This window comes from Neomonachus schauinslandi, chromosome 8 (assembly GCF_002201575.2).
Source record: "Neomonachus schauinslandi chromosome 8, ASM220157v2, whole genome shotgun sequence".
NCBI classification, from domain to species: Eukaryota; Metazoa; Chordata; class Mammalia; order Carnivora; family Phocidae; genus Neomonachus; species Neomonachus schauinslandi.
This window is the reverse complement of record NC_058410.1, coordinates 113,280,715-113,305,798: the sequence shown is the minus strand read 5'-3', so window position 1 is coordinate 113,305,798 and position 25,084 is coordinate 113,280,715. Positions and strand designations below refer to the sequence as shown.

Sequence of the window (25,084 nt, the reverse complement as noted above, 5' to 3'; positions counted from 1 at the left end):
TTACATCAAGTGGTTATTCCAGAGAAAGCGCAGCAACACATGAACTCCTCCAAAGAAAAGCAAGACAAAATGAGCCAGTGCCTCCCTGACTTCCTGTTGAAGATCCTGTTTAACACAAGAGCGAGAGAGAGAGGTTTTAAAAAACAACAGTAGAATAATCCAAAGATAGAAATTCAATATTAAGATTAATTCAGTGAGGGACACCTGGGTGGCTCAGTTGGTTAAGTGTCTGCCTTCAGGTCAGGTCATGATCCCAGGGTCCTGGGATCGAGCCCCGCATCGGGCTCCCTGCTCAGCGGGGAGTCTGCTTCTCCCCAGCCTGCTGCTTCCCCTGCTTGTGCTCTCCCTCTCTCTCTGACAAATAAATAAAATCTTAAGAGAAGAAGGATTAATTCAATGAATGCCACAAACTCCTTGGATTTATGAGTCATATGAGCAGGACAATATCTCCGTCTGTTTTGTAATGGCCACATCCTCCACAAGCCTTGGGAAGTTTTCCTCTAGAGGTGTTTTCCCATCATCTTAACCATCAGCAAATTAGGGCTTCTTTTCAGGGCTGATAATCTCTTCCTCTGGCTTTGCAGAGCACTTCCTTAGTCCTTTCAAAGAAGCAAGACGTTTGCTTTGGGGTTGGAAGAAAGGATAGGACTTAGCTGAGTGGGGGCGGGGGGGGTTGAATATGAGTGAAGCTGGAGGCGACAAAGAGCACAGCAGGTCTGTGGAGCAGTAAGGAAACACCACTGTTTCCTTACTTACCACCACATCAAGAGAAGAGAAGGCTGAGGGTCCAATACAAATGGGTCTCCCCGTCCCTGCCCCTCCTCCTGCGGTCTCTTCTCAACACAGAAGCCTTGGGGGCTGTGAACGGTGCCTCCTCTGCTCAGAGCTCTCCAATGGCTCTGCCTCAGGCCTCCTGGGGACCTCAGGGCCCCGCCTAATCTGCCCCCACCACTGCTCTGACTGTTTCTTTTACTACTTTTTCCCTTACTCAGCCTTAGCCTCACCGCCTCCTTGCTCTTCTTCAAACATGCCAGATCCACTTCTGCCTCAGAGTCTTTGCTTTCCACCTGCCCCCACTGCTCGCCCCCAGATATCCATGCTCCCTCCCATATCTCTGTCAAGGTTTTGCTCAAAAGTCACCCTCTCAGTAAGGCCTTCCCTCCTCTACTTAAAACTCTAAATCCCCCAACACGCCTCACTCCTTTCCTTGCTGTATTTTTCTCCACAATATTTATCAGTGTCTGATAAACTATATACTTTATTTGCTTATAGTTTGTCTCCCTTTTAGAATATCAACTCCATGAGATCGGGAGTATTGTCTCTTTTATTTATTTTTTTAAAAGATTTTATTTATTTATTTGAGAGAAAGAGCACACACACACGAGGAGGGGGGCAGAGGGAGAGGGAGAAGCAGACTCCCTGCTGAGCACAGAACCCGATGGATGCAGGACTTGATCCCAGCACCCTGGGATCATGACCTGAGCCGAAGGCAGCCGCTTCACCGCTGAGCCACCCAGGTGCCCCAGTTTTGTCTCTTTTAATCTCTGCCATATCTCCAGTACTTAAACAGATCCTGACACACAGTAGATGCTCAATAAATATTAGTTGAATAAATGAATGAATAAATGAGTAATAAACCAATAGTAGCAAGCTAAAGAATTTAGGCTTTGTCCTGTCAGCAACTGGGAATCTTTAAAGGATTATTTCCCCTTAAAGTTGATATCAGTTAGGAAAGTTGAATGAACTTCTTCCAGGAAGGTAGATGAGAAAATGTATGGAGCACCAAGTCAGATGCTCATGAGCATGTGATGCTCATCTGATGCTCATTCTTACATATATGTAAATTCCAGTTTTGCCACTTAATTGCTGAGTGACCTTCAGTTACCTAACCTCTCTGAACCTCAACTCCTTCTCCTGAAATACTAATCCACTAATCCATAAAATTATTGAGAGAATTGAATGAAACACGTAAAAGTCTTTCAAAGAGTACCTGGAAGAAATTGTTTAGTAAATGTTAGCTTCCCTCCCCTCTTTCTAACAAACTAAGAAATTCCATATGCATTATTGTACCAGTCAGTGTCCCAGAGGAAACAGATGGCACACTTCAAATTAGGATAAATCAGGGAGAGTTAAATAAAGAGACTATGTACAAAGGTGGGGGACACACGGGGTGGTGCAATTCCCTGGGCTCGTAATGTGTGAGCTGTTGCCACTCCTAGGCTGTAGGGATGGGGTTGGGGGGAGCACAGTTTCTAGAACCCAGAAGGAGAGAGTCCTATGGAGAAAAAAATCCCAAAGACATATTTAAGATCCTAAAAGTGACGGGAAGACTATTTTAAAACATATTTTAGGGGCGCCTGGGTGGCACAGTTGGTTAAGCATCCAACTCTTGGTTTCAGCTCAGTCGTGATCTTAGGGTTGCAGAATCAGGCCCCATATTAGGCTCTGCACTCAGGGTGGAGTCTGCTTGAGATTCTCTCCCTCTTTCCCTGCCCCTCCCCCTGCCAAATAAATCTTTAAAATATATAATAAAAACAAAACATACTTTATATCTAGGAAAATTACATGCCACAGATGAAAAAGAAAAAGAAAAGACCAGGTCCTTGAACCAAAATCCCTCAAAACCCCTAAATAGCGAAACAGAAGATGCTATTTTGAGAATCAAGGCCTATTTGAAAACAAAGAACACATGCTTAAGTGAAAAGGACAAGAAATCAAGCTATGTGGCAGCTCAAGGAGAATCCATTCAGCAGACAAAAGTATAGCTAAGTGGGCTCCTTGCTAGGGAGTTCCAACAGCAAGAATAAAAGTTTCTTTAAATACACCAAAAACAGGAAGACATCTGGAGAATCAAGGTGACCACTTGATTAAACAGAGTACAAAGGAAAACAAATGATGACTATATATGAAATATATCATTCCAGATTTGAAATTCTGTTGAAGTTGCTTGATTTGAGTCTTCAAGCAGCAGAGTGAACCCTTGAACATTTTAGAACCAAACTTTGGAGGAATTTTTAAAATTATTTTTTAAATGTACTGTGCTCTATTTAAAGGTGTTCAAAAAGGCAATTTTGGGGTCCAGGGCAAGATATCTTTAAAAGTCTAGGGCAAAGCCAGCTTTGTAAAATGCTGCAGGCAAAGCTAGGGCAGGCATAAGGATAGACATATAGATCAATGGAACAGAATGGAGAGTCCAGAAATAAACCCTCACATTTATGCTCAATTGATTTTTGGCCAGGATGCCAAGGCAATTTAATAGGGAAAGAATAGTCCTTTCAACAAATGGTGCTGGGACAACTGGGTTGTCCATACGCAAAAGAATGAAGATGAAATTTTAACTCATACCAATATACAAAAACTAACTCCAAATGGATCAAAGACCTAAATTTAAGAGCTAAGACTATAAATCTCTTAGAGGAACATATAGATGTAAATCTTCATGACTTTGGGTTAGGCAATGGTTTCTTAGATATGACCCCAAAAGCAGTAGAAACAAAAGAAAAAATAGATAAATTGAACTTCATCAAAATTAAACACTTCTGTGCTTCAAAGAACACCGTCAAAAAAGTAAAAATGGGAGAAAATGTGCAGATAAGATATCTGATAAGGAACTTACAACTAGAATGTATAAAGAATTCCTACAACTCGATAATAAAAAGATAAATAACCAAATTTTAAAATGGGCGAAGGAGGGGCACCTGGGTGGCTCAGTTGGTTAAGCGACTGCCTTCGGCTCAGGTCATGATCCCGGAGTCCTGGGATCGAGTCCCACATCGGGCTCCCGGCTCAGTGGGGAGCCTGCTTCTCCCTCAGACCCTCTCCCCTCTCATGCTGTTTCTCTCTCTCTCTTTCTCTCAAATAAATAAATAAATAAAATCTTTAAAATGGGCGAAGGATGTGAATAGACATTTCTCCAAAGATACACAAATGAGCAATAAGCACATAAGGAGATACACAACACTAACCATCAGGGAAGTGCAGATCAAAACCACAATGAGACTCCACATCCACCAGGCTGGCTATAATAAAAAAGACAGTTAACAACAAATGTTGACAAGGATGTGGAGAAACTGTCACCTCACATCCTGCTGCTGGGCCACAATGTAAAATGGTGCAGCCACTGTGGAAAACTGTCTGGAAGTTCCTCAAAAAGTTAAATATAAAGCTGCCCTGTGACTCAGCAATTCCATTCCTGGATATGCTCCACGAAGAACTGAAAACATATGTCAACACAAAAACTTCTACACAAATGTTCATGGCATTGCTATTCATAACAGTCAAAAAGTTGAAACAACCAAAATGTCCATCAACTGATGAATAGATAATATATACAACTGAATAATATTCAGCAGTAAAAAGAAATAGAATAGGGCACGTGGGTGGCTCAGTTGGTTGAGTGTCTGCCTTCGGCTCAGGTCATGATCCCAGTGTCCTGGGATGGAGCCCCACATCAGGCTCCCTGCTCAGCGGGGAGTCTGCTTCTCCCTCTACCCTGCTCCTGATCTCTCTCTCTTTCTCTCAAATAAATAAATAAAATCTTTAAAAAAAAAAAAAAAAGAAAGAAAAAGTAGAATACTGATGGGTGTTACAATATGGATGAACCTTGAAAAAAACATGCTAAGTGAAAGAAGCCAGACATGGAAGGCGGCATATTGTATTAGTCCACTTACATGAAATATTCAGAATAGGCAAATCCGTGGAGACAGAAGAGCTGGGTGGGGCTGGGAGCAAAAACGGGAGGAAACGGAAGTGACTATTAACTATTGGGTCTGGGGTGTCTTTCTGGGGCAATAAAAATGCTCTAAAGTTGATTCTGATGATGGTTGTACAGCTCTGTGAATATTCTGAAAACCATTCATTGTAAAGTCTCAACAGGTGAATTGTACAGTATGTGAATTTTATTCTTCCATAAAGTTATTTATTTTTTAAAAAGCTGGGGGAGTTCAGTGTCAACTTATTAAGCTGTAGGCATAAATTTAAGACATAAGTAAATTACAACTTCAAACGGAAAGAAAGAAAAAGAAAGAAAGAAAGAAAGAAAGAAAGAAAGAAAGAAAGAAAGAAAGAAAGGAAGAGGGGGGAGGGAGGGAGAAAAATGGAATAGGAGGTTACGTAGAGCAGTGCCCTCTTGACTGGGTTGAGGCAAATACAGAAAACAGGTGTTGTGATTTGTCCTCCTCTGTTCTCTCCTCTTCAGGGAAAAAAATTAGAGCACTCAGAGTTAGGAGATAAAGATGCAGGAACGTTGAGCTAAGGACCTCCCTAGAATTCACAAAGTACAGTCATCAGTGAAAACTTTCCTACAGAAGAAACTGTAGCCTAGAAGGAAAATGGTGACTATCGGGAGTATGCTGTGATAAATGATCCACAGCAAAGAGGTGGTCAACTCCAACTATGAAGACGGCAAAGGCAGAAAACAAATTAATTTTTTGGCTGAGATAACATTTAGTGATCATTTTCTGTGGGTCAGGCTCTGTTCTAAGTGATTTACACGGATTATCTCATTTGATTTTCACAGCAGCCTATTCTCTGACCCTTTGTTCACGTTTTGTCTCAGGGAATGTTTTATCTGAGGGAAAGGCTGAGTATTGTCCACCTTTGGACCAGACCATAAAAGAGGACATGGCACCCCCTGAAGCCAGCATGATGGCAGCAGCAGCGATGAGCAAGAATTCATCACAGGACAGGTCCATTTGAGGGAAAGAAGTTGGTCTCTGGGACGCCTGGGTGGCTTAGTCTGTTAAGCGTCTCCCTTCGGCTCAGGTCATGATCCTGGGGTTCTGGGACCGAGCCCCGCATCAGGCTCCCTGCTCAGTGGGAAGCCTGCTTCTCCCTCTGCCCTGCTCCTGATTGATCTCTCTCTCTCTCTCTCAATAAATAAATAAATAAATTCTTTTAAAAAAAGAAGAAGAAGAAGTTGGGCTCTGAGGGCAGTCCCCCATCCCCCGCCCCCACCAGGGAGCCCACACATCATTCTCTCTCCACTGCCTTCTCTCCTAATCAGGAGAAACAAAGAAATCAGCAGGAGTAGGGCTTAGATCATCACCTCTGGACGGTTCAAGGAGGAAAACCACCACTAAGGCAGAGGTTTTTCCTCCCTGATTGAGCATTAGATTCAGCTGGGAAGCTTTTAAAGTGCCTGATGCCCAGGCCACACCTCATGCCAATTAATCAGAATCTCTCAAGTTGGCGCCCAAGCAGCTGTGGTTCTTAAAACCGCACAGCTGAATCTAATATGCACCCCAGTTTGAGGGTGTGGAGCAACGTTTCTCACACTTTAATGTGCACGTAGATCTCCTGGGGTGTATGTAAAAAAATAGATTCTGATTCCAGCCCTGAGGCTGGGGTCTGAGATTTTGCACATTTGACCAGCTGCCAAATGATGCTGCTGTCTAGCTGTCCATGGACCACAGTTTGAGTAGCAAGTGTGAGATCAAATACTGGCTTTGACTCAGGTTCACAATTTTCAGATCTAATGTTTCATGATCTGGACGTTATTAATCCATGTGTTCTGCTAATTCCTGGGTGTCCCAGCCACTTGACAGCCATTGTTCTGTTTGCTCTTCTCACTACCTGACTGGCCGTTGCTGGGGAAACCAAAGACTCACCTCTTGAACCATCCTACAATCGATGCTGTCCCCGATGTTTCTCAACTGCATGGCCAACTTGTGGATTATTTCCTCCTGGTGATGGTTCTGGCCAGTGCTACTCTCCTTGGGCTGAGAAGGCAGATCATGATCTACATGGACAGAAAAGAGTTCAAAAGAGATTATTAACTATCTATAAATCACTCACCATTAGTCACTAAAAACTGTCTTAGACAATGAGAAGGATGAAATCTCACCATCAATGATTATAGAAAAGCAAAGTCTTATATTGGAATAGATTAGCTCTGTTCAATAAAAATGTAATTCAAACTACATACTAATTTCAAACTTTCTAGTAGTAACATCTAGTAGTAACATCAGTAATATGTTTCACTTAAGATGGTATATCCAAAGTATTACCATTAAACATGTAATCAATATAAGATTATTACCAATATGTTTTACGTTCTTTTTATTATACTTAAATCTTTCAAATCCAGCACAAATACCTATAGCACATCTCAATCCAGGTGCTATCCTGCTTTCCAAGTGCAAAATCTTGATCTGTATTTGGATTTCATGCAATTTACAGTTTATTTTTTTAAAAGATTTTATTTATTTATTTGAGAGAGAGAATGAGAATGAGAGAGAGAGAGAGCATGAGAGGGGGGAGGGTCAGAGGGAGAAGCAGACTCCCTGCCGAGCAGGGGGCCCGATGTGGGACTCCATCCTGGGACTCCAGGATCATGACCTGAGCCGAAGGCAGTTGCTTAACCAACTGAGCCACCCAGGTGACCGCAATTTACAGTTTAAAAGGTAGATTCATACATCCGAGTTGTTCCAAACATACTTAAAAGTTTTCCAACAATGAAATCAAGCATGAGTTTTTAAACTTAAATAAATTGTAAATAAATAAAACTTAAAATTTAGTTCCTCAACGGGCCACATTTCATGCACTCAGGAAGCAAACACGGTTAATAGTGATTGTACTGGACAGGGCAGGTCTATATCTTTATAGTTTTGTAAAACAGAGTTTTCTACTTCATGCTTATATCCATGATCCTTGAATGAGTTCCTCCAAACCTTATTTGCTTCCAACAACCAATGAGTGTTCTGTTGCGTTTTTTTTTAAAGATTTTATTTATTTGTTTGTTAGAGAGAGAGAGAGTGGGCGAGAGAGAGTGAGCAAGGGTATAAGCAGGCGGAGCAGCAGAGGGAGAGGGAGAAGCAGGCTCCCTGCTGAGCAAGGAGCCTGATGCGGAACTCGATCCCAGGGCACTGGGATCATGACCTGAGCCGAAGGCAGACGCTTAACCGACTGAGCCACCCAGGCGTCCCAACCGGTGAGTGTTTTTAAGCAACACTATGAGTAAACTGCTGTGCTGGCTGCTTTGGGGAGTTTACAAAGAATAAAGACAAGGTTTCTGTCCTTAAGTTGCTTACAACCCACTGGTTAGGGATGAAACAATTACCAAGTGCTTCAGGAATACAGAGGAGGAGGAAATAAATTTGGGCTAAAGTAGATAGAAGTATGGCTTCATAGATGCGCCAAATTTTGCATCGAACCTATTTTGTTTCAATACAATTTGAGGACTTTGATTTTTCAGGCTTTGTACTGAGAGACTAAGCCCTGTCCTCACGAAGTCTAGCAGGAGAGAGACACAAACTACAATTCAACATGTTATAGGTAGTAAGAGCAAGGTCTACACAGAGGAGTCAGGGCAGAGGTCCCAAAGAAAATGAGAGAACTGAGTTCAGTCGTGGAGAATGAAGGATGAAGAATTAGCCAGAAGAAGGGAGAGATGGGGGTGGGGCGAGCTGGGGAGGAGTGGCAAACAAGACCTTCCACTCTATCCAATAGAGCAGGGGACCCACCGGAGGGTTTTCAGCAGGAAATGACAGGATCAGATTTGCTTCTAGCTCTTTCCCTCCAGAATCGGAGTGGAGATGGGTAAGACTTAAGGCAGGGAATGCATTAAGAGGCTACTGCAAAGTGCTGCAGAGAGATGATAGGAGTTGCCTTACAATAACTAGCAGGCTTACCACACACCAGACCATACGGGCATTGTCTTACTGACTACTCTCTCGCAATGACCCCCATGCAGTCATTACCCCATGCTACAAATGAGAGAGAGCTGTGGGTTAGGGCAGCCCCTTTCAAATGTGGCTCCACCTTGGAATCCCTTGGGGAGGCTTTTAAAATTTGCACTGTTCAGGCCTCACTCCATTCCAGTGAAATCAGTTGAGCCAAGCATCAGTATTTTATTTAAAGCTCCTCAGGTGGTTCCCATGGGCAGCCAGCTTTGTGGACTGGTGGTTTAGAGGGGTTGTGTAATTTCCCCAGGGTTTGAAAGCTGTAAGTGTGAGAGGCAGGATTTAAACCCAGGTCTGCCTGGTTGCAGAGTCCATGCTCTTAAACCTCAGCCTACAGAGCCTGAACTAGCACTAACCGGAAATAATCCAACAGGGGTGGAGTGATGAGAACAGATTCTATAAATATTTAGGAAGCAGAATAGGCTGGAATTTGGCAATAGATTAGCTGAGAAAAGTGAGGGAAAAGGAAATTCTTACTTTTCCAGCTCAGGACACTGGAAACGTGATGGCACCATCAGCCTGTACAGAGAATGAGAGTCAAGGGAGGACAGGTACAGAAGGCAGAGGAGGCAGGTTGAAAGAGGAAGATGGTAATTTAAATTCATTTATAAATTTGAGATACCTGTAGGACATCTTAGCGGGCATCTGGGATATATCTGAAGCCAAAAAAAAAAAAAAGGTATATATCTGAAGCTCAAGGGATGTCAGAACTTAAAGATTTAAGAGTTTAATTTCTTTCTTTTTTTTTTTTTAAGATTTTATTTATTTATTTGACAGAGAGAGACACAGCGAGAGAGGGAACATAAGCAGGGGGAGCGGGAGAGGGAGAAGCAGGCTTCCCGCTGAGCAGGGAGCCCGATGTGGGGCTGGATCCCAGGACCCTGGGATCCTGACCTGAGCCGAAGGCAGACGCTTCACGACTGAGCCACCCAGGCGCCCAAGAGTTTAATTTCTTTATTCAATAAAAATGCAGGAGTGGATGAGATCTTTCAGAGTTTATATAGCTAATGGATAAGATTAATGGTTAACAAGGTAAGCAAAGGAGCAAAAGCCCACAAAAGTGACTGAGAAGGAATAGTCAGAGTAGTAAAGGGGGAATCAGGAGAAACAGTGTTTCCTAACCATTTTTCAATGCTTGTTGAAAATTTCTTTCTCGGGGCACCTGGGTGGCTCAATTGGTTAAGCGTCTGACTTCGGTTCAGGTCCTGATCTGGGAGTCCTGGGACTGGGCCCCGCATCAGGCTCTACACTCAGTGGGGAGTCTGCTTCTCCTTCTCCCTCTCTCTCTATCCCTCCCCCCCGCTCACGTTCGCTCACTCAGGCTCTCTCCTCTCTCTCAAATAAATAAATAAAATCTTTTTGAAAGGGCGCCTGGGTGGCTCAGTTGGTTAAGCGACTGCCTTTGGCTCAGGTCATGATCCTGGAGTCCCGGGATCGAGTCCCGCATCAGGCTCCTTGCTCAGCAGGGAGCCTGTTTCTCCCTCTGACCCTTCCCCCTCTCATGTGCTCTCTGTCTCTCTCATTCTCTCTGTCTCAAATAAATAAATAAAATCTTAAAAAAAAATCTTTTTGAAAGAAAAGGAAATTTCCTTCTAAAATGTACTGATGGGCAATGTTACTTGGTTAACGATGGTATACAGAATATGACTCTGTGTGTGTGTATGTGTGTGTTGATGACGATGATTCTGAATCCTGAAACACACCTTAGGGTCCTTTCATTAAAGATGCCAATCATTGTCTGATTTGCCCACACCCCCTTCCAAAAGAATCTGCCATGTTGCCTAAGCAATCAAGCTCCTTCCATGTCCCCACTCCAACCCCAGGCCACAGCTGTTTGGATCAGAGATGGGATAACTGACCCAAGAACATATAATCCACTGGCTGGCCAGGTAGTCAGAACCTTGCCCTGAAAAAGAACAGGGTCCCTTCCTCTCTGTTTAACGTTCAGGAGACTAAGAGAAAAATCGGCAGCAGGACCAGGAATGCTACAGGATTATGATGGGCCTAGGGTAAGTCAAATCCATTTGCAAGCAAAAATTATGAAGGGCAAGGAAACATTGAAAGGAGAGATGGAGGAACCTGGTTGACAGAGAAGAACTAAGCGAACAGACACTTATTAGGAAAGGAAAACTCAAAAAAAAAAAAAAGACTGGCCCCAGAATTGCCTCAGAACCTGACCCCTCCAAGTTCAGTTCTGTTTCATAAGCATCCTCACCAGCAACCACAGGTTTTTGGAGGTGACCGGAGTAGGTTTCTCTTCCCTGCAACCAAACGAATAATCATCAATATCCGTATCAATTATCATTGTCCAGAGCTGTCAAATGTAGGAAAAACTGCTTAGGAAATTGTGTTGGCTATAAACTGGCTTCAGGACAGACTTTGAAAGTGAAATTTAAAAACTAGGTTTCGGGGGGGGAGGGGGGCGCCTGGGTGTCTCAGTCGTTAAGTGTCTGCCTTCAGCTCAGGTCATGATCCCAGGGTCCTGGGATTGAGCCCCGCATCGGGCTCCCTGCTCAGCGGGAAGCCTGCTTCTCTCTCTCCCACTCTCCCTGCATGTATTCCCTCTCTCGCTGTCTCTCTCTCTCTGTCAAATAAATAAAATCTTAAAAAAAAAAAAATTATGTTACTGGGGCACCTGGCTGGCTCAGTCGGTGGGGCATGTGACTCTTGATCTCGGGGTTGTGAGTTTGAGCCCCATGCGGGGTATAGAGATTACTTAAACATACAATCTTTAAAAAATAAATAAATAAAAATAAAATATTTTTTAAATGATAAAATAAAATAAAAATTAGGTTCCTGGTACTAGTGGCTCTTGTTTTGGTTCTGGTCATTTACCTATTCCTCTTAAAAGTTGAATGCAGAGACACCGGGGTGGCTCAGTCAGTTAAGCATCTGAGCCACCCAGGCGCCCAATAAAATATTTTTTTTAAAAGTTGAATGCAAAATGGCTTCAAGGCTCTGCTGTACTCAACCTGTTTAGTCAGCATTATTTGCTGACTAAAGAGAGACCGGTATCCCTGTCCTATACACATTTACACAGCAAAATAGCTATGCCACCATATTATAAGAAATATTATAAGGTTACAGGAAGGAAATTATTAAATCAAAGCTCTAAAACAGTCATATATTGGAGAAGTAAAAAGTCTTATGACAAGATGACCAAAATGAATTAAACATAAAAGTAAAACTCTGTATTTTCCAAGTATCGAATTTTTAATATCCAGAGGGAAAAAAGTATCTTGCTCTATGCTGAAAAGTTGTGTGACTGTATACATGTGTATATCCACACAGAGTTCTGAAAATAAAATCATAGTCTAAATGGCCTACTGGGAAATTTGGGACAATCACGTGGTTACTCTTTTTGTAAGAATAATTCCTTCATAAAGCATATAATAAGCCTCAATGTATTGGCACTTTAAAAAATATTGCTGTGTGTTGAGAATCTTACATAAGAAACTTTGACCACCTGTCCCTTCAGTTGCGTTTAGAAAAACTTTCCAGCAAACATGCTTCTAAGGTTTTATAAGTGTTTCTCTGCTGTGAATATTTTAATTTCTCCTATGGTGATCATGCTTTCATAATCTTGATTTTGTTCACTAAAAATTGAGATCTAGGGACTTGTGGCTCAAGGCTGGACACAAGCATTGGCTTCCCGTTGCCCCTAATCCCTCCCAAGACACCACCAAAATGAATGTATAAAAAAAGAATAAAACCACAACAGTGAAAAGAATGGGAGACCAGGTCAACAGCAGATGAGAGATCTATAGGTGTTTCTGGAAGGCAGAAAGCAGATGAGACAAGATATGGACAAATGAGCCAGGCAGAGAGCGCACCAAGACCACACCACAGGAGCTCCTGAGGTTTGGAAGCCCATTTACTCCACTAAAACCCCAGGGCTGGGAGAGGGAGACCCCACATTGACCAGAAGTCTGATGGGGATCAGCTGTACCACATGGTACCCTTGACACCCCCAGGCCACTATACCTCACACAAACTTCAGGCAAAAAAACCCAGACCGCTCTTCTCTAATGGAAGAGAACAAATCTTGTGGAGAATGCTAAAGCATCTTTATGAATGTTGGTGCCTCAAATTAAAGGTCTCCTTGTTGTAGCATTTGGGGGACCTGGGGCTAGAAAGTGAGCTTCCTAACTCATCTCCCTAAAGTCCCCCCAACTCAGAGCCCTCCTATGCCCCCATTTGAGTCCCCACTCAGTGGGGAGGAGTCAGTTAGGCAGAGTGGTAAAATTCTGAAGCCAGATCACTTGGGTTCAAATGTAAAATCCACTACAGATAACACTATGTAACCTGGGACAAGTTATTTAATCTCTCTGTGCCTCAGTTTCTCCAACTGTAAGATGAGAATAGTAATGTACTATTTCATCAACCCTAAGATTTTTTAATGCCTCCAAAATCAGAATGTATTTTATAATCTATGGCATGTCATATTTAAACAACATTTACCTTCTTAGTGTAAGAAAATGATGTTATATTTTACAATTGATGTAATTATTAAGTCTAATGAAATATCATAGTAACTACCTCATAGAGAGGTTGTTGAGATGACTGAATGAGTTCATATATTTACCCTGCACAAGTGCCCCGAACATGGATAGACACTACATAAGTGTTAGTTACTGTTACCACCTAAGAAAACAGTCCTACTCACACAACAGCAGAAAAAACCCACACCAGCTACCCAGTCCATATTTCTTTAAAATAAAGGATCACTAGGCAATTGAAAAGGACCACAGAATGCAAGAGAAATACCAGAAAAACAAAAAAAACCCTAATCCTGAAGAATACATGTAATTTAGGGAATGGAAGAGAATATTTGCCAATTCTAATGCATATATTTTGAGAGATTTAAGAAAATATCACATTCAAGAAACAAAAGAGAATGCTATGAAGAAAGAACAATCTTAGAACAAAATCTTTCCAATTGTAAAAATATGATTGCCAAAATTCAAAATACAATGGATGTTCTGAAAAAATAAAGTCAAAGGAAATCACTCGGGGGAAAAAAATCAGAAAGTGAAAAATATATGAGAGAAGAGAAAGGTGATGTAGAGGGCAAATATGGAAAGATGAGCATCTGATTTATCGGAGTGCCAGAAAAAGAGAAAGAGGGGGGGAAATTTCAAAGCAAACAGTGTAAGAGAGCTTCCCAAAGCTGAAGGACACCAAACTTCAGATTAGAAAGCCCCCCCCCCCGCAACACACACACACACACACACACACACACAAAAGCCCCACCAAGTTCTCAGAACAACAAATAGGGAAGTAAAAACCTCACCTCCAGACCATATTAAAATTTCAAAACACTAGGCATAAGAGATGCTAAAAATCTCCAAAGAGAAACACAGATTAGTTTGGCCACTGACTTCCCAACAACAATGAATACTAGAATATAAAGGAAGCATTTTTGCCCTCAAGAATTTTATAAAAGATATTTTCAACGTAGAATTGAGGCAAATGAAGACATTTGCAGATCTGCAAGGGCTCAGGAAGTTTTCTCCCATGCAGAATTCCTTAGGAAGTCTCCTGAGGGAGTATCCCAGTAACACCGAGTATGACTAAACCAAGAAAGAGAAAGACAGAAGATTTAGCAGAAGGTGAATCCAATCCAGGTGAAGGAAAGTCCCAGGATGACAGTGGGGCAAGAGGCCCAGAGAGAGACTAGATGGAGCCAGAGAACAGCTCTAGAAGGGCAGGCCCCTGAGCAAGGGAGATTTAGTAGAAGAGCTGGTATGGCTGAAAATTGGGGGAAACTCAAAGAAATGGAAACTATAAATCATGTGACAGAAGAGAAGGAAAGGCAGTGAGAAAGTCCAGAAAACAATAAAAGGTCATACAGGAAGTTTATGGTCTGAATGTGCAGCAAATTTTAATGTGGCTTAAGTTGAAAATGAAGGAATTGTTTTTTAGTTCCTTTCAACAGGGTATTTCTCTGTGTTCACCTTCATGGTACTCTACCTATATGACTGGGCAAAATTTTAAGCAATTGCAGCTTTCGTCCCTTGTTTCATGGGTGATTACTTTGAGGAAAAAAATCATTCCAGTACATATGGATTTTATTGCTGGGAGCCACCACCCCTAAATCCCAGAGTCTTGCACAACCTTTTACCTTTGGATGCTGACACAACGGGTGGACAGAAATGAGTGTGAAGACATGCCGACACATCTGCTTCCAGATTAGAAAACACATACCTCCCCTCTGCAGAGACAAACCACCTTTACCAGAATGCAAGGCCTCACCTCAAACTCAGTGCGACCTTTTCTTTTAGCTGAGGAAAGGAGCTTTTTTTAGGAGAGCTTGAAGCCATTAGCTAGTGCTTTAAGTTCAACCACTTCGAACATTTAAATCTGTCACGTGCAAAATCAACAGTCATTGCCTCATTTCACAGGACATATCTTTTCTTCATCAAGTAAACGTATTACAGTTGAATGTTCAATGGCTAACAATACCTGAGCTGAGTGATAATTTCAAAACAGTTTGCCTCAATTTAGCGGGACTACTGATCAATCTCAGGAAGGCTCAAAGTCTCTCACAAAGGACAAACTGCCCTTTTTAAAAAGGACTGTTGGTGTCACCCAGGATTGAAGTATAGCAAAAGAGAATGGGTCATGCAAGAAGGCTAAAAGGAAGTTTGCACGACAGTGAAGTGTGAATTTGGGGCGCCAGACTAGATGAAGCATCAAGAAGTATAGACTACCCTTCCAAGGGGTGCCCTGATGAAGGAAGGAGAGAGAACAGACAGTAGCAAGAGGAAGAGGTTTGTCGAAGGAATTTTCTAGGTTGAGAGTCTTGAGCGGGTTTTGTAGGTTGAGGAGAGGAATTAGAGCAGGAATAATGGAAATAGAAGATAGAGAAGAGCAAATTGTTGAGGCAAAGTCCCAGAGGTTTAGGAGAAATGAGAATGAAAGCACATGGAAAGATTAACTTTGAATCAAAGGTGAGGGGTGCGGGTGCGCCCTTCCTTTGAGGTAGAATAGGAGGTAAGATGTGACGTTCAGATAAAGAAGTCTAGGGCAAGGGAGAAGGAGATTCAGGTGTTTACCCCAACGACATCAGTTTTGTACACGAAGCAGGAAACTACACCATCTGCTGAGAAAGAGGGGGATCCTGAAGTGGCTGAAATTAGTCACTAACAGAAATGGAAAAAAGAAAGCTGACCAGAGTTGTATAATAATAGGAGCTAAAGACAACCATCACCCCTCCCTCCCCCAAAAAGACAAAGAAAACATGTGTATATATACTTGATGGGCATTCTCTTTCCAGCTGGTAGGTGTCCTAACCTTGAACCTAAAGAAAAGAAATTTTTATCCTATCCTCCCATAGGGGAAGCTTCAAGGCTTGGCCCAGTTATTTTCTAATGTCCTGTTCTTAGGCAAGATACTTACCTTCTCTGGGCCTCAGTTTCCCCATTTGTTAAAAAAGACTCTATGATTATTATGAATATTAAAAACTGATGTTCATAAAGTGCCAGGTATATAATAAGCCTTATATTAAATATCTTAGCTATTCCCACTGAACTTGGTATTAGGCAATATTTACATAGGTATAAAAATGTAAAACGAGTTTACTGGTTTCTAACTTTTAGACTCAGCTGATAGACAAAGCATGGAAGAGTTGCTTGTGGCTGGTGGCCAGAATGTAAATGCTAACAACTCCGGCTATATAAAAATTTTTTAAAAAGTGTAAGGGACAAATAGCAGGGTGTGGAAGGCCGAGTGAGCAAGAGGATAGGGAAATTAGTATCTACGTCTTATAAAATGGGGAGTCATGTGATAGTGCTGAAAATTATGAAATAAGAAAGAGGAGTTTAAATTACTGAAGTTTCCAAAGACAACAAATAGAAGTTTTATAATAATAATTTAACTATCAACCATGAGAAGAGAGGGTATAGTAATGAGCTAAACCTCATTTGTCATGTTAAAGAATCAATGGGGGAAAAAAGAATCAATGGATGGCACCCATTTGATAAACCAAGAGATAGAAGAATAAACACACATTATTTAGAACAGTGGTTCTCAACTGTGGCTGCGTATGATGATCAACTTAGAGACTTAAAACAAAACAAAAAAACAATTTTTTTGGTCTGGGAATAAAACTACACATTGGTGTTTTTTTTTAAACTCCCCAGGTGATCCTAGCATACAGCACTGAGACTCACTAAACGGCACAACTGGAAACCATAGCCAGTTAGAGAGTTTCCCTTCTGGAAATGGGACAGTGGGATGGGGATGGAGGTGGAAGGAGAGGCTGGATACTAATTTAGCCTTCATTTATTCATTCATTCATTCAACAAATAATGTAGAAGACCTTCTATGTGCCAGGCATAGGCCCTTTTGACCACAACATCTCTAGTACTAGTTGATTTTTTCTCATGGACATGAGTGCTTGGACAAAAAATTTTAATGCAACGAAAACACAGCATCATTTTTTTTTAAGATTTTATTTATTTATTTGACAGAGAGAGACACAGCGAGAGAGGGAACACAAGCAGGGGGAGTGGGAGAGGGAGAAGCAGGCCTCCCGCTGAGCAGGGAGCCCGATGCGGGGCTCGATCCCAGGACCCTGGGACCACGACCTGAGCCGAAGGCAGGCGCTTAACGGCTGAGCCACCCAGGCACCCCGAAAACACAGCATCATTACCTGACTCCACACATTTAAATGCTTTGGGCAGCCAGTGAGAACCACTTCTGCTTGAGTACAAAGTGCATAACCTATGCAGGGTGATACAGTTGGAAAAAAAATCTTTCACAAGGGGACAGCCAGGCTGTGAGCTGACTGGGAAAAGACAAAGGGAAGAGTGTCTAAGGGCACTGGAGAGTACCCACCCTACTTCACAGGCCCCCTTTCCTACTGCCAGATGCCACTGAGCCATGGCTGCCTGGCTGGGTTCAAAAGTAAAGAGCTCTGAGGGTGCCTGGGTGGCTCAGTCGGTTGAGCCTCCAACTCTCGATTTCAGCTCAGGTCATGATCTCAGGGTCCTGGGATGGAGCCCCATGGTGGGCGAGGAGTCTGATTCTCTCCCTCTCCTTCTCCTTCTCCCTCTTTCCCTCTCTCTACTCATGCTATCTCTCTTTCTCTACAATAAAATAAAATCTTTAAAAAAAAAAACTGCTCTGAGGGCAATGGCCCCCAGAGTTCCTGAACCCTACAACAGGGTAGAGAAGGGGAGGGAGAAGATAGGCAGGGAGGGCCAGGGTCTCAGTGCATTAACTCCCCTCAGCCAAGAGTAAGCCCCTAAGAAGGTGGCTTACGTAGTAGGTGAAATATATGGCCCTTTGATAAAAATTGCAACCATTCTGCCTGTCATTTCAGTTTCTATTGTTGTTTTCAAGAGTATCATGAAACCTATACACATTAATGACGTTCTCATCTCAGGCCATTTTGGAATAACACCCTAATGATTAGTTGACACTCAACCAAGGATTATTTGAGGGTACCAGTGAGGTCTGAGAGCTCACTCAGGAGACAAGGTGCCCAGAGAGAAGAAAGGGCAACCAAGTAGGGAGACTCTCCAAATGGAGGTCACGTACTTCATAATGGCTTTAGGGCCAACCCTGCCTGTGCCGATCAAAAGCATAATGATTCGCATCTATTAGTTTAACTGATCAATTAATGTCACCTGGGAAATATAAAATCCAGTATCTGCATTAGGAAGATGGAATACACGTTGGATACATTTCAGTAATGCACAATGGGAGAAATGAGGAGCTATATAGAAGCCAACAAGACTTGGGTAGCTCAATTGGGTAGGCAAAGGGGCAGAAAAGGAAGGACATGGAGATAGGATGCAACAAAGGATTAAGTGTGCCAAAGAGAGAGATGTGTTTTGCATTCTGGAACTCAACATAATAACTATTTATATTTTGTGCATGTCTGACTAACTAAGTGGTGAATTCCTTGAGGACTGTATCTATTTCATAACTCTGAGACCTAGCTCAGTGCCCTGCACATAGAAGGTCCCCAACAGATATTATTATGATTATAAAGATGCAGTTGCATAAGGGGGTGGAGAGAAAGGGACAGAAAATAAGGTTAGAGTTAGATGAAAAACGTTGGCTATTCTATAAGTTTACCTAAGAAAAGCCCTTTTAGTTTCTCTTGAAGACAGATCTTTCATTTAAACTTGTAAAATATCAACAATAATTCACATTCACATATTTTACCTCTTGGTATAGAACCTTATCAAAAGCCTAAAGATACTCCCACAGTTAGTGGTGGGAGTGAAATTGGTACAACCTCTGTGGGGGGCAATGTATCTATCAAATTTTACAAATGCAAATATGTACAATTATTTGTTGTAGCATTGGTTTCAATATTAAATGATTGGAAACAACCTAAATGTATATCAAGAGTAAACTATTTAGGGGCACCTGGGTGGCTCAGTCGTTGAGCGTCTGCCTTCGGCTCAGGTCATGATCCCGGGGTCCTGGGATCGAGCCCCGCATCGGGCTCCCCTGCCCAGCGGGAAGCCTGCTTCTCCCTCTCCCACTCTCCCTGCTTGTGTTCCTGCTCTCTCTGTGTCTCTCTCTATCAAAATAAAAAATCAAATCTTTAAAAAAAAAAAAAAAAAAAAGAGTAAACTATTTAAATAAATTGTTATATTCACACAATGGAATATTATGCCATTGTAAATAAGAATGACACTCTGCAAGTATTAATGCAGAAAGATCTACAAATCGTATTGTTAACTGAAAAAACAAGGACAGTGTGCGTTGTATGCTACCTTTTCCCTAAAAAGGGAGGGGGTATAAAAATCTATATTCACGATTTTTCTTATTTACATAAAGAATGCCCCAAAATCAAGAACAATGTTTGCCTATAATAAGGAGTCTTCAGAGTGGGAACTGAAGAGACGGGGAACAAAAATGCAAGACTTTTTACCATATGCCAAAATTTTCATATTCTTTAGTTTACCCATGAAAATGTGTTTTTATAAGCAAACACTTAATACAGCACTTAATGTCTCAGTCACTGTTGCAAGCCATTTAAAATCAGTAATTCATTTATTATTAATGTAACATAAATACTCAAAATTTAATTAATTTTTTTTTTAGATTTCATTTATTTATTTGACAGAGAGACACAGCGAGAGAGGGAACACAAGCAGTGGGAGTGGGAGAGAGAGAAGCAGGCTTCTCGCTGAGCAGGGAGCCCGATGTGGGGATCGATCCGAGGACCCTGGGATCATGACCTGAGCCAAAGGCAGACACTTAATGAATGACTGAGCCACCCAGGCGCCCCACTCATGAGATACTTTTAAAATTAAATTTTGAGGGGTGCCTGGGTGGCTCAGTCGTTAAGTGTCTGCCTTCAGCTCAGGTCATGATCCCAGGGTCCTGGGATCGATCCCCATATCAGGCTCCCTGCTCAGCGGGAAGCCTGCTTCTCTCTCTCCCACTCCCACTGCTTGTGTTCCCTCTCTCTCTGTGTCTCTCTGTCAAATAAGTAAATAAAATCTTTAAAAAATAAAAATAAAAAATGTATCTCATGAGTCTTGTATTGTGGTTATACAGAAAAATCTTTGTTCTTAGGAGACAAATTATTTAGAGATGGAATTATTTAGAGATGAAGTTAGTAGATCTACAGCTTTATCTTACAACTTCCTTTGTAGCAAAGAAAATCATCTGTACTTGCATTCGTGAGTATGTGTGTATATGAATGTAGAGAGAAAGAGAGATAAAAAGATAAAGCAAATGTGCCCCCTCCACCAAAAAATGGTAAATTCATGCAAAGGGTATATGACTAACCATAGTCTTATGTGTGCAACTTTTTTGTAGATTTTAAATTTTCCAAGGTAAACGTTAGAAAAGAAAAAAAACACCTCAGGAAAGTCCTTAAAAGTGAAATAAAACATTTCTATTTAGTTTCTATAAACTCTTTGGAGTGCTTTTCAAGGCTCTTAGAATATATCTCGACTTCTCTGTCCATCCTTCTTACTCTGTTTGACCAAATTTTACCTTTGAATCACATCTCAAAAATTACTTTCTCAATATGGCTTTTTTGAATCTTCCAAAATAATGTGATCGCTCACTACTGTGAATATCTATAGTGCTTTTAGTTCTATTGAGATACATCATACTCTAAATTTTGTTATAGTCATTGAATGTTTTGGGACGCCTGGGTGGCTCAGTCACCCTTCAGCTCGGGTCATGATCCTGGGGTCCTGGAATTGAGCCCTATTGTGGGCTCCCTGCTCATCCGGGAGGGAGTCTGCTTCTTCCTCTCTCTCTGCTCCTCCCCCTCTGCTTGTGCTCTGTCTCTCGCTTTCTCTCTCTCAAATAAATGGAATCCTAAAAAGAAAATCTTTGCATGCTTTTATTATATAAAACAAGAGATGATAATGTATATTAGATGTGTATATTGCATACTTACCTATTGTACATACGTTGTCGATAACAATAATTATTAGTTATGAGTTACTCCCTAAGAACTTAACAATTGAAAGAAAAAAGAAGTGTCTTTGATAACTAGAGGCAAGATTAATTTATGTGTAGTGGAAATGAGTGAAATGGGCAGTCATTGGAAGAGGAGAGGCTATCAGCTCTCCCTTGCCCAATGGGCTCCCTCTGCCTGCAACTCCCACTGTCATTAACTCCTTCAGGTCTCAGTCCAGGGTTACATCTTGAGGGAAGCCTTCTCTAACCTCCCTGCTAGGTCAAAGCCCCATTATAACATCTGGACCTCTTCTTAGCACTTATCACATTATATTTAACATTAGTATGTTTAATCGACTACTATTTGCCTCCTTTACCAGACTGTATGCTTCAGGTCGGAAGGGACTGTTAATGTTTTTGCTCACCACTGTCACCTCAGTATCTTGCACAGTGTTTGGAATTTAGTAGGCCCTCGTTTTTTTGTTTTTTGAACGAGTAAAAAATATGTCCATCTAGAGGAAGAGGGGGAGAGTTGATGAGACTTAGAAGAAAAGAGAGAGAGGCAAAAATGAGCATCCAAGCACTCTCAAAGGGAGAAAGAGGCTGAATAACTGGACTCTCTACTGACTTCTACAATCAATATACCCCATTTAAACTACTTATACACCTACATGCATACATATACACACACACATATACATAATTCTGCTCTTTCCTGCCAGTAATTATTACATTTCTAGAAGTGGAAAAGCCCTCTTTTGGCTCTAAGTTTTGTTTTCCCAGGAGTTTCTAATTTCCCTTAAACGACGTATCAGGATGGTTTCTCTGGACTTCCCAAGATCCTACGCATCCCCTCAACTTTTCTAAGAAAAGGCGGCTTCAAGTTCCCCTTACAAAAATTATGTTTTCTTTCTCCAAAGAGTTACACGTTCAAACGTGTCTCTTTCCCCAAAGGAACTGAGACACATTTTGGCTTCAGCGAGTCACTGAATAATGACTGGTGATTTCCATTTTCAATCTGTGTCCAAAAGCCAAAGAGGGGATAAGGGGACCTCTCAGTAATCAGCTTCCTCAGTAGGAGTTTTACGTGGAGCAGTACTTAAGACTTCTTTTTAAAAATATTTTATTTGTCAGAGAGAGAGAGCACGCACACACAAGCAGGGGAAGGGGCAGAGGGAGAAGCAGGCTCCACACTGAGCAGGGAGCCCCATGCGGGGCTCGACCCCAGGACCCTGGGATCATGACCTGAGCTGAAGGCAGTCGCTTAATCGACTGAGCCACCCAAGTGTCCCTTTTTTTTTTTCCCCTTCCTTTTTTTCTTGAAGGTTCCCAGCCAGAGAGCATCCGCAGGTCCTCCGAGCGACCGCCAGGGCCCTCTCGCACCGCCGCCTCTCCGGCGGGAAGGCGCGCGCTCCGCCCCGCGGTTTTGGCGGCAGAGGTCACGTGGGCCCGCCGTGGCCAATGAGGGGCGCACACGGCGCTCCCGGCGGCCAGAGCGGTCTCCCGCGCGGGTGGTGACGCGCCGGGCTCGCTCCTAGCCTCTGAAGCGAGAAGCAGCTCGGGAGCCCGGGCACCCCAGCCCACTGCTCGGCGCCTCCCGTTACCCTGCGGCTTGGCGTTCTTGACGCCGTTCTGACACCTCCAGGGCCCTCTCGCACCGCCGCGTTCAGTCTGCACACCTCTAAATGCCCTAAAATATGAGGGGAGAAACGCGCCGCCCCCTCCTGCGCGGGGAAAAGAACGGGAGGGCAGTAGGAGGCTGGTGTCTGCCACCACCTCGCACTGACGGATCCCTTGTTTCTAATTGTTTGGCGGTGCCTGAACGCACGCCGGTGGCCCACCGGACTGAAACACCCGTCACAAATAAGATTTTACATACAGAGTAAAACGAGAGTTCTAGGCGGGAAAACGAGCGTAAATTAGGTTGTTGGCTGTTACTCTATAACTCAAACGTAGGAGCTTTATTCTTCACCCTGCTTCTGCTTTTGAAGTGAAACTAATTTGGTTTAAATGTGGCGACCGCCCAAAGGGCACCTCAGAAGGTGCTTGAGGAGGACTCTGTGAGGCTCAAATGGTAATAGCTGAGTGTGGAAACAACTGGAAAAAGTTTACAATAAAACAGAAGTTCCAGAATAGTGATAACCATCGCACGACTTTATGAATATGCTAAAAACCTTTGGATTTTGCCCTTTCAAAGGTTGAACTTCATGGTGTACGGATCACATCGCAATTTAAAAAACAAAATATATGTCCTAGGAGGTATTCATAGGTGGCAAAAATCTCAGGCTTTGAGAAATCATTGTTGACACCTGCACAGATCAAAATTCGGTATTTTAGGGCGCCTGGGTGGCTCAGATGGTTAAGCGTCTGCCTTCGGCTCAGGTCATGATCTCAGGGTCCTGGGATCGAGTCCCGCATCGGGCTCCCTGCTCCTTGGGAGCCTGCTTCTCGCTCTGCCTCTCTCTCTCTCTCATGAATAAATAAATAAAATCTTAAAAAAAAAATTAAAAAAAATTTTAAAATTCGGTATTTTAGTCAATTCAGCTATTTCTGGAAAACAGGTATCTTATTTGATATGTGGCAAGAGACTATCAGGATGCCTGAAATTTCCACTTTCTCAGTGGCATGTAATTCCTTTAAAACTGAAGAACAGTCTGAGATTAGCTTTAATTATTCCTTTCAGGTATCTAGCATATTCTTAATCTAAAAGTCTAAACCCCCATAAATTTAACTCCTTTAACCCCAATACCCTAATGCCCTTCAAAACACGAGTCTTTAATTTTCCAACATTCAGGGGCGCCTGGGTGGCTCAGTTGGTTAAGCGACTGCCTTTGGCTCAGGTCATGATCCTGGAGTCCTGGGATCGAGTCCCGCATTGGGCTCCCTGCTCAGCAGGGAGTCTGCTGCTCCCCCTGACCCTCCCCGCTCTCATGCTCTCTCTCTCTCATTCTCTCTCTCAAATAAATAAATAAATAAAATCTTTAAAAAAAAATTTTCCCCAACATTCAGGGGCATTTAGGAATCATGCAAATTTTTGCAAAACAAAAATTGAAGTTTGTATTTCCTTCATGTTCTTTCCCATATTGGCAAAATCAAAGAGGAACCTAAACTGAATTTTCTCTACTTAACAATGTAGACATTGTCAGGTCAAGTTAAAGACAAATCTGTATTAAAAGACAAATTTGATCTATTTTAGTTAATCTAGGATCATCTTCATGAGTTGTCACATCAACAATTCAGAGCTAACAGACACTAAGAGATTTATGAGGCAAAGCCAGTTTTAGATTTTTACCACCTCAGAACATTGATGAATAGATTTACCACTATCTTCTTACAGTTAATGTTTAAATAATCTATTTAAGGCCCAATTTTATGTCCTCGATACCAAGAAAAATACATGCTAAGTAGAATATTTATCTTAGCTTAACACAAATAATATCTTACCTGGGTTCCTTGACATGGCTGAAACTGGCTGGGAGCTGACAAGTCGGGTCATGTACTCCCTCTGAAAACTGTATTTCACCCACAGGGATTTGCAACAATTTGTTACTTTGGGAGAGGGATTCAGAAGTTCTTTAGGTTCACAAACAATGGTATCATGTTTTTTCTTCATGTGTTTTCCCTGTTGAAAAATACATCTTCAGAGAATTTCCCCATCAGTATATATTCAGTGTGTTTGATGAATATTGGTGTTCTAACAATACAAAAGCAGCCTTTATTATATATATCTAAGGGTTATGGTTTTGAGTGGAAAATGGAACAGGGTAATTAGGTTCTTTTTCAGCTTAGATAAACATCTTTCTATATTGTTGGTCTTTAGATCTGCAACACCACCCCACATCCTCATCTCCAGGCAGTTTTTCTTCATCTTTTCAATAGCTGCATTCTACTAAGAGAGCAGTCTAAATAAGTATGCATAGAAAAACACAGAAGAATTAGCATAGCCAAAAGAAAATAGATTAAAAACCTAGAGATGGGGAGGGTTGAGTATGAAATAATTTTTGGTCCTACTT

At 42.1% G+C, this 25,084-nt stretch overlaps 1 protein-coding gene across 1 annotated transcript; it reads right to left on the bottom strand.

Moving 5' to 3' along the window:
* Positions 1–24,684, bottom strand: PXT1 (peroxisomal testis enriched protein 1). Its single transcript, XM_021684607.1, has 3 exons — positions 24,516–24,684; positions 6,609–6,739; positions 1–105 (listed from the first exon to the last, which is right to left on the bottom strand). Exons 1-3 carry the CDS (start codon positions 24,682–24,684, stop codon positions 1–3), a joined length of 405 nt encoding a protein of 134 aa, XP_021540282.1.
* Between the last annotated feature and the right edge of the window lie 400 nt (positions 24,685–25,084).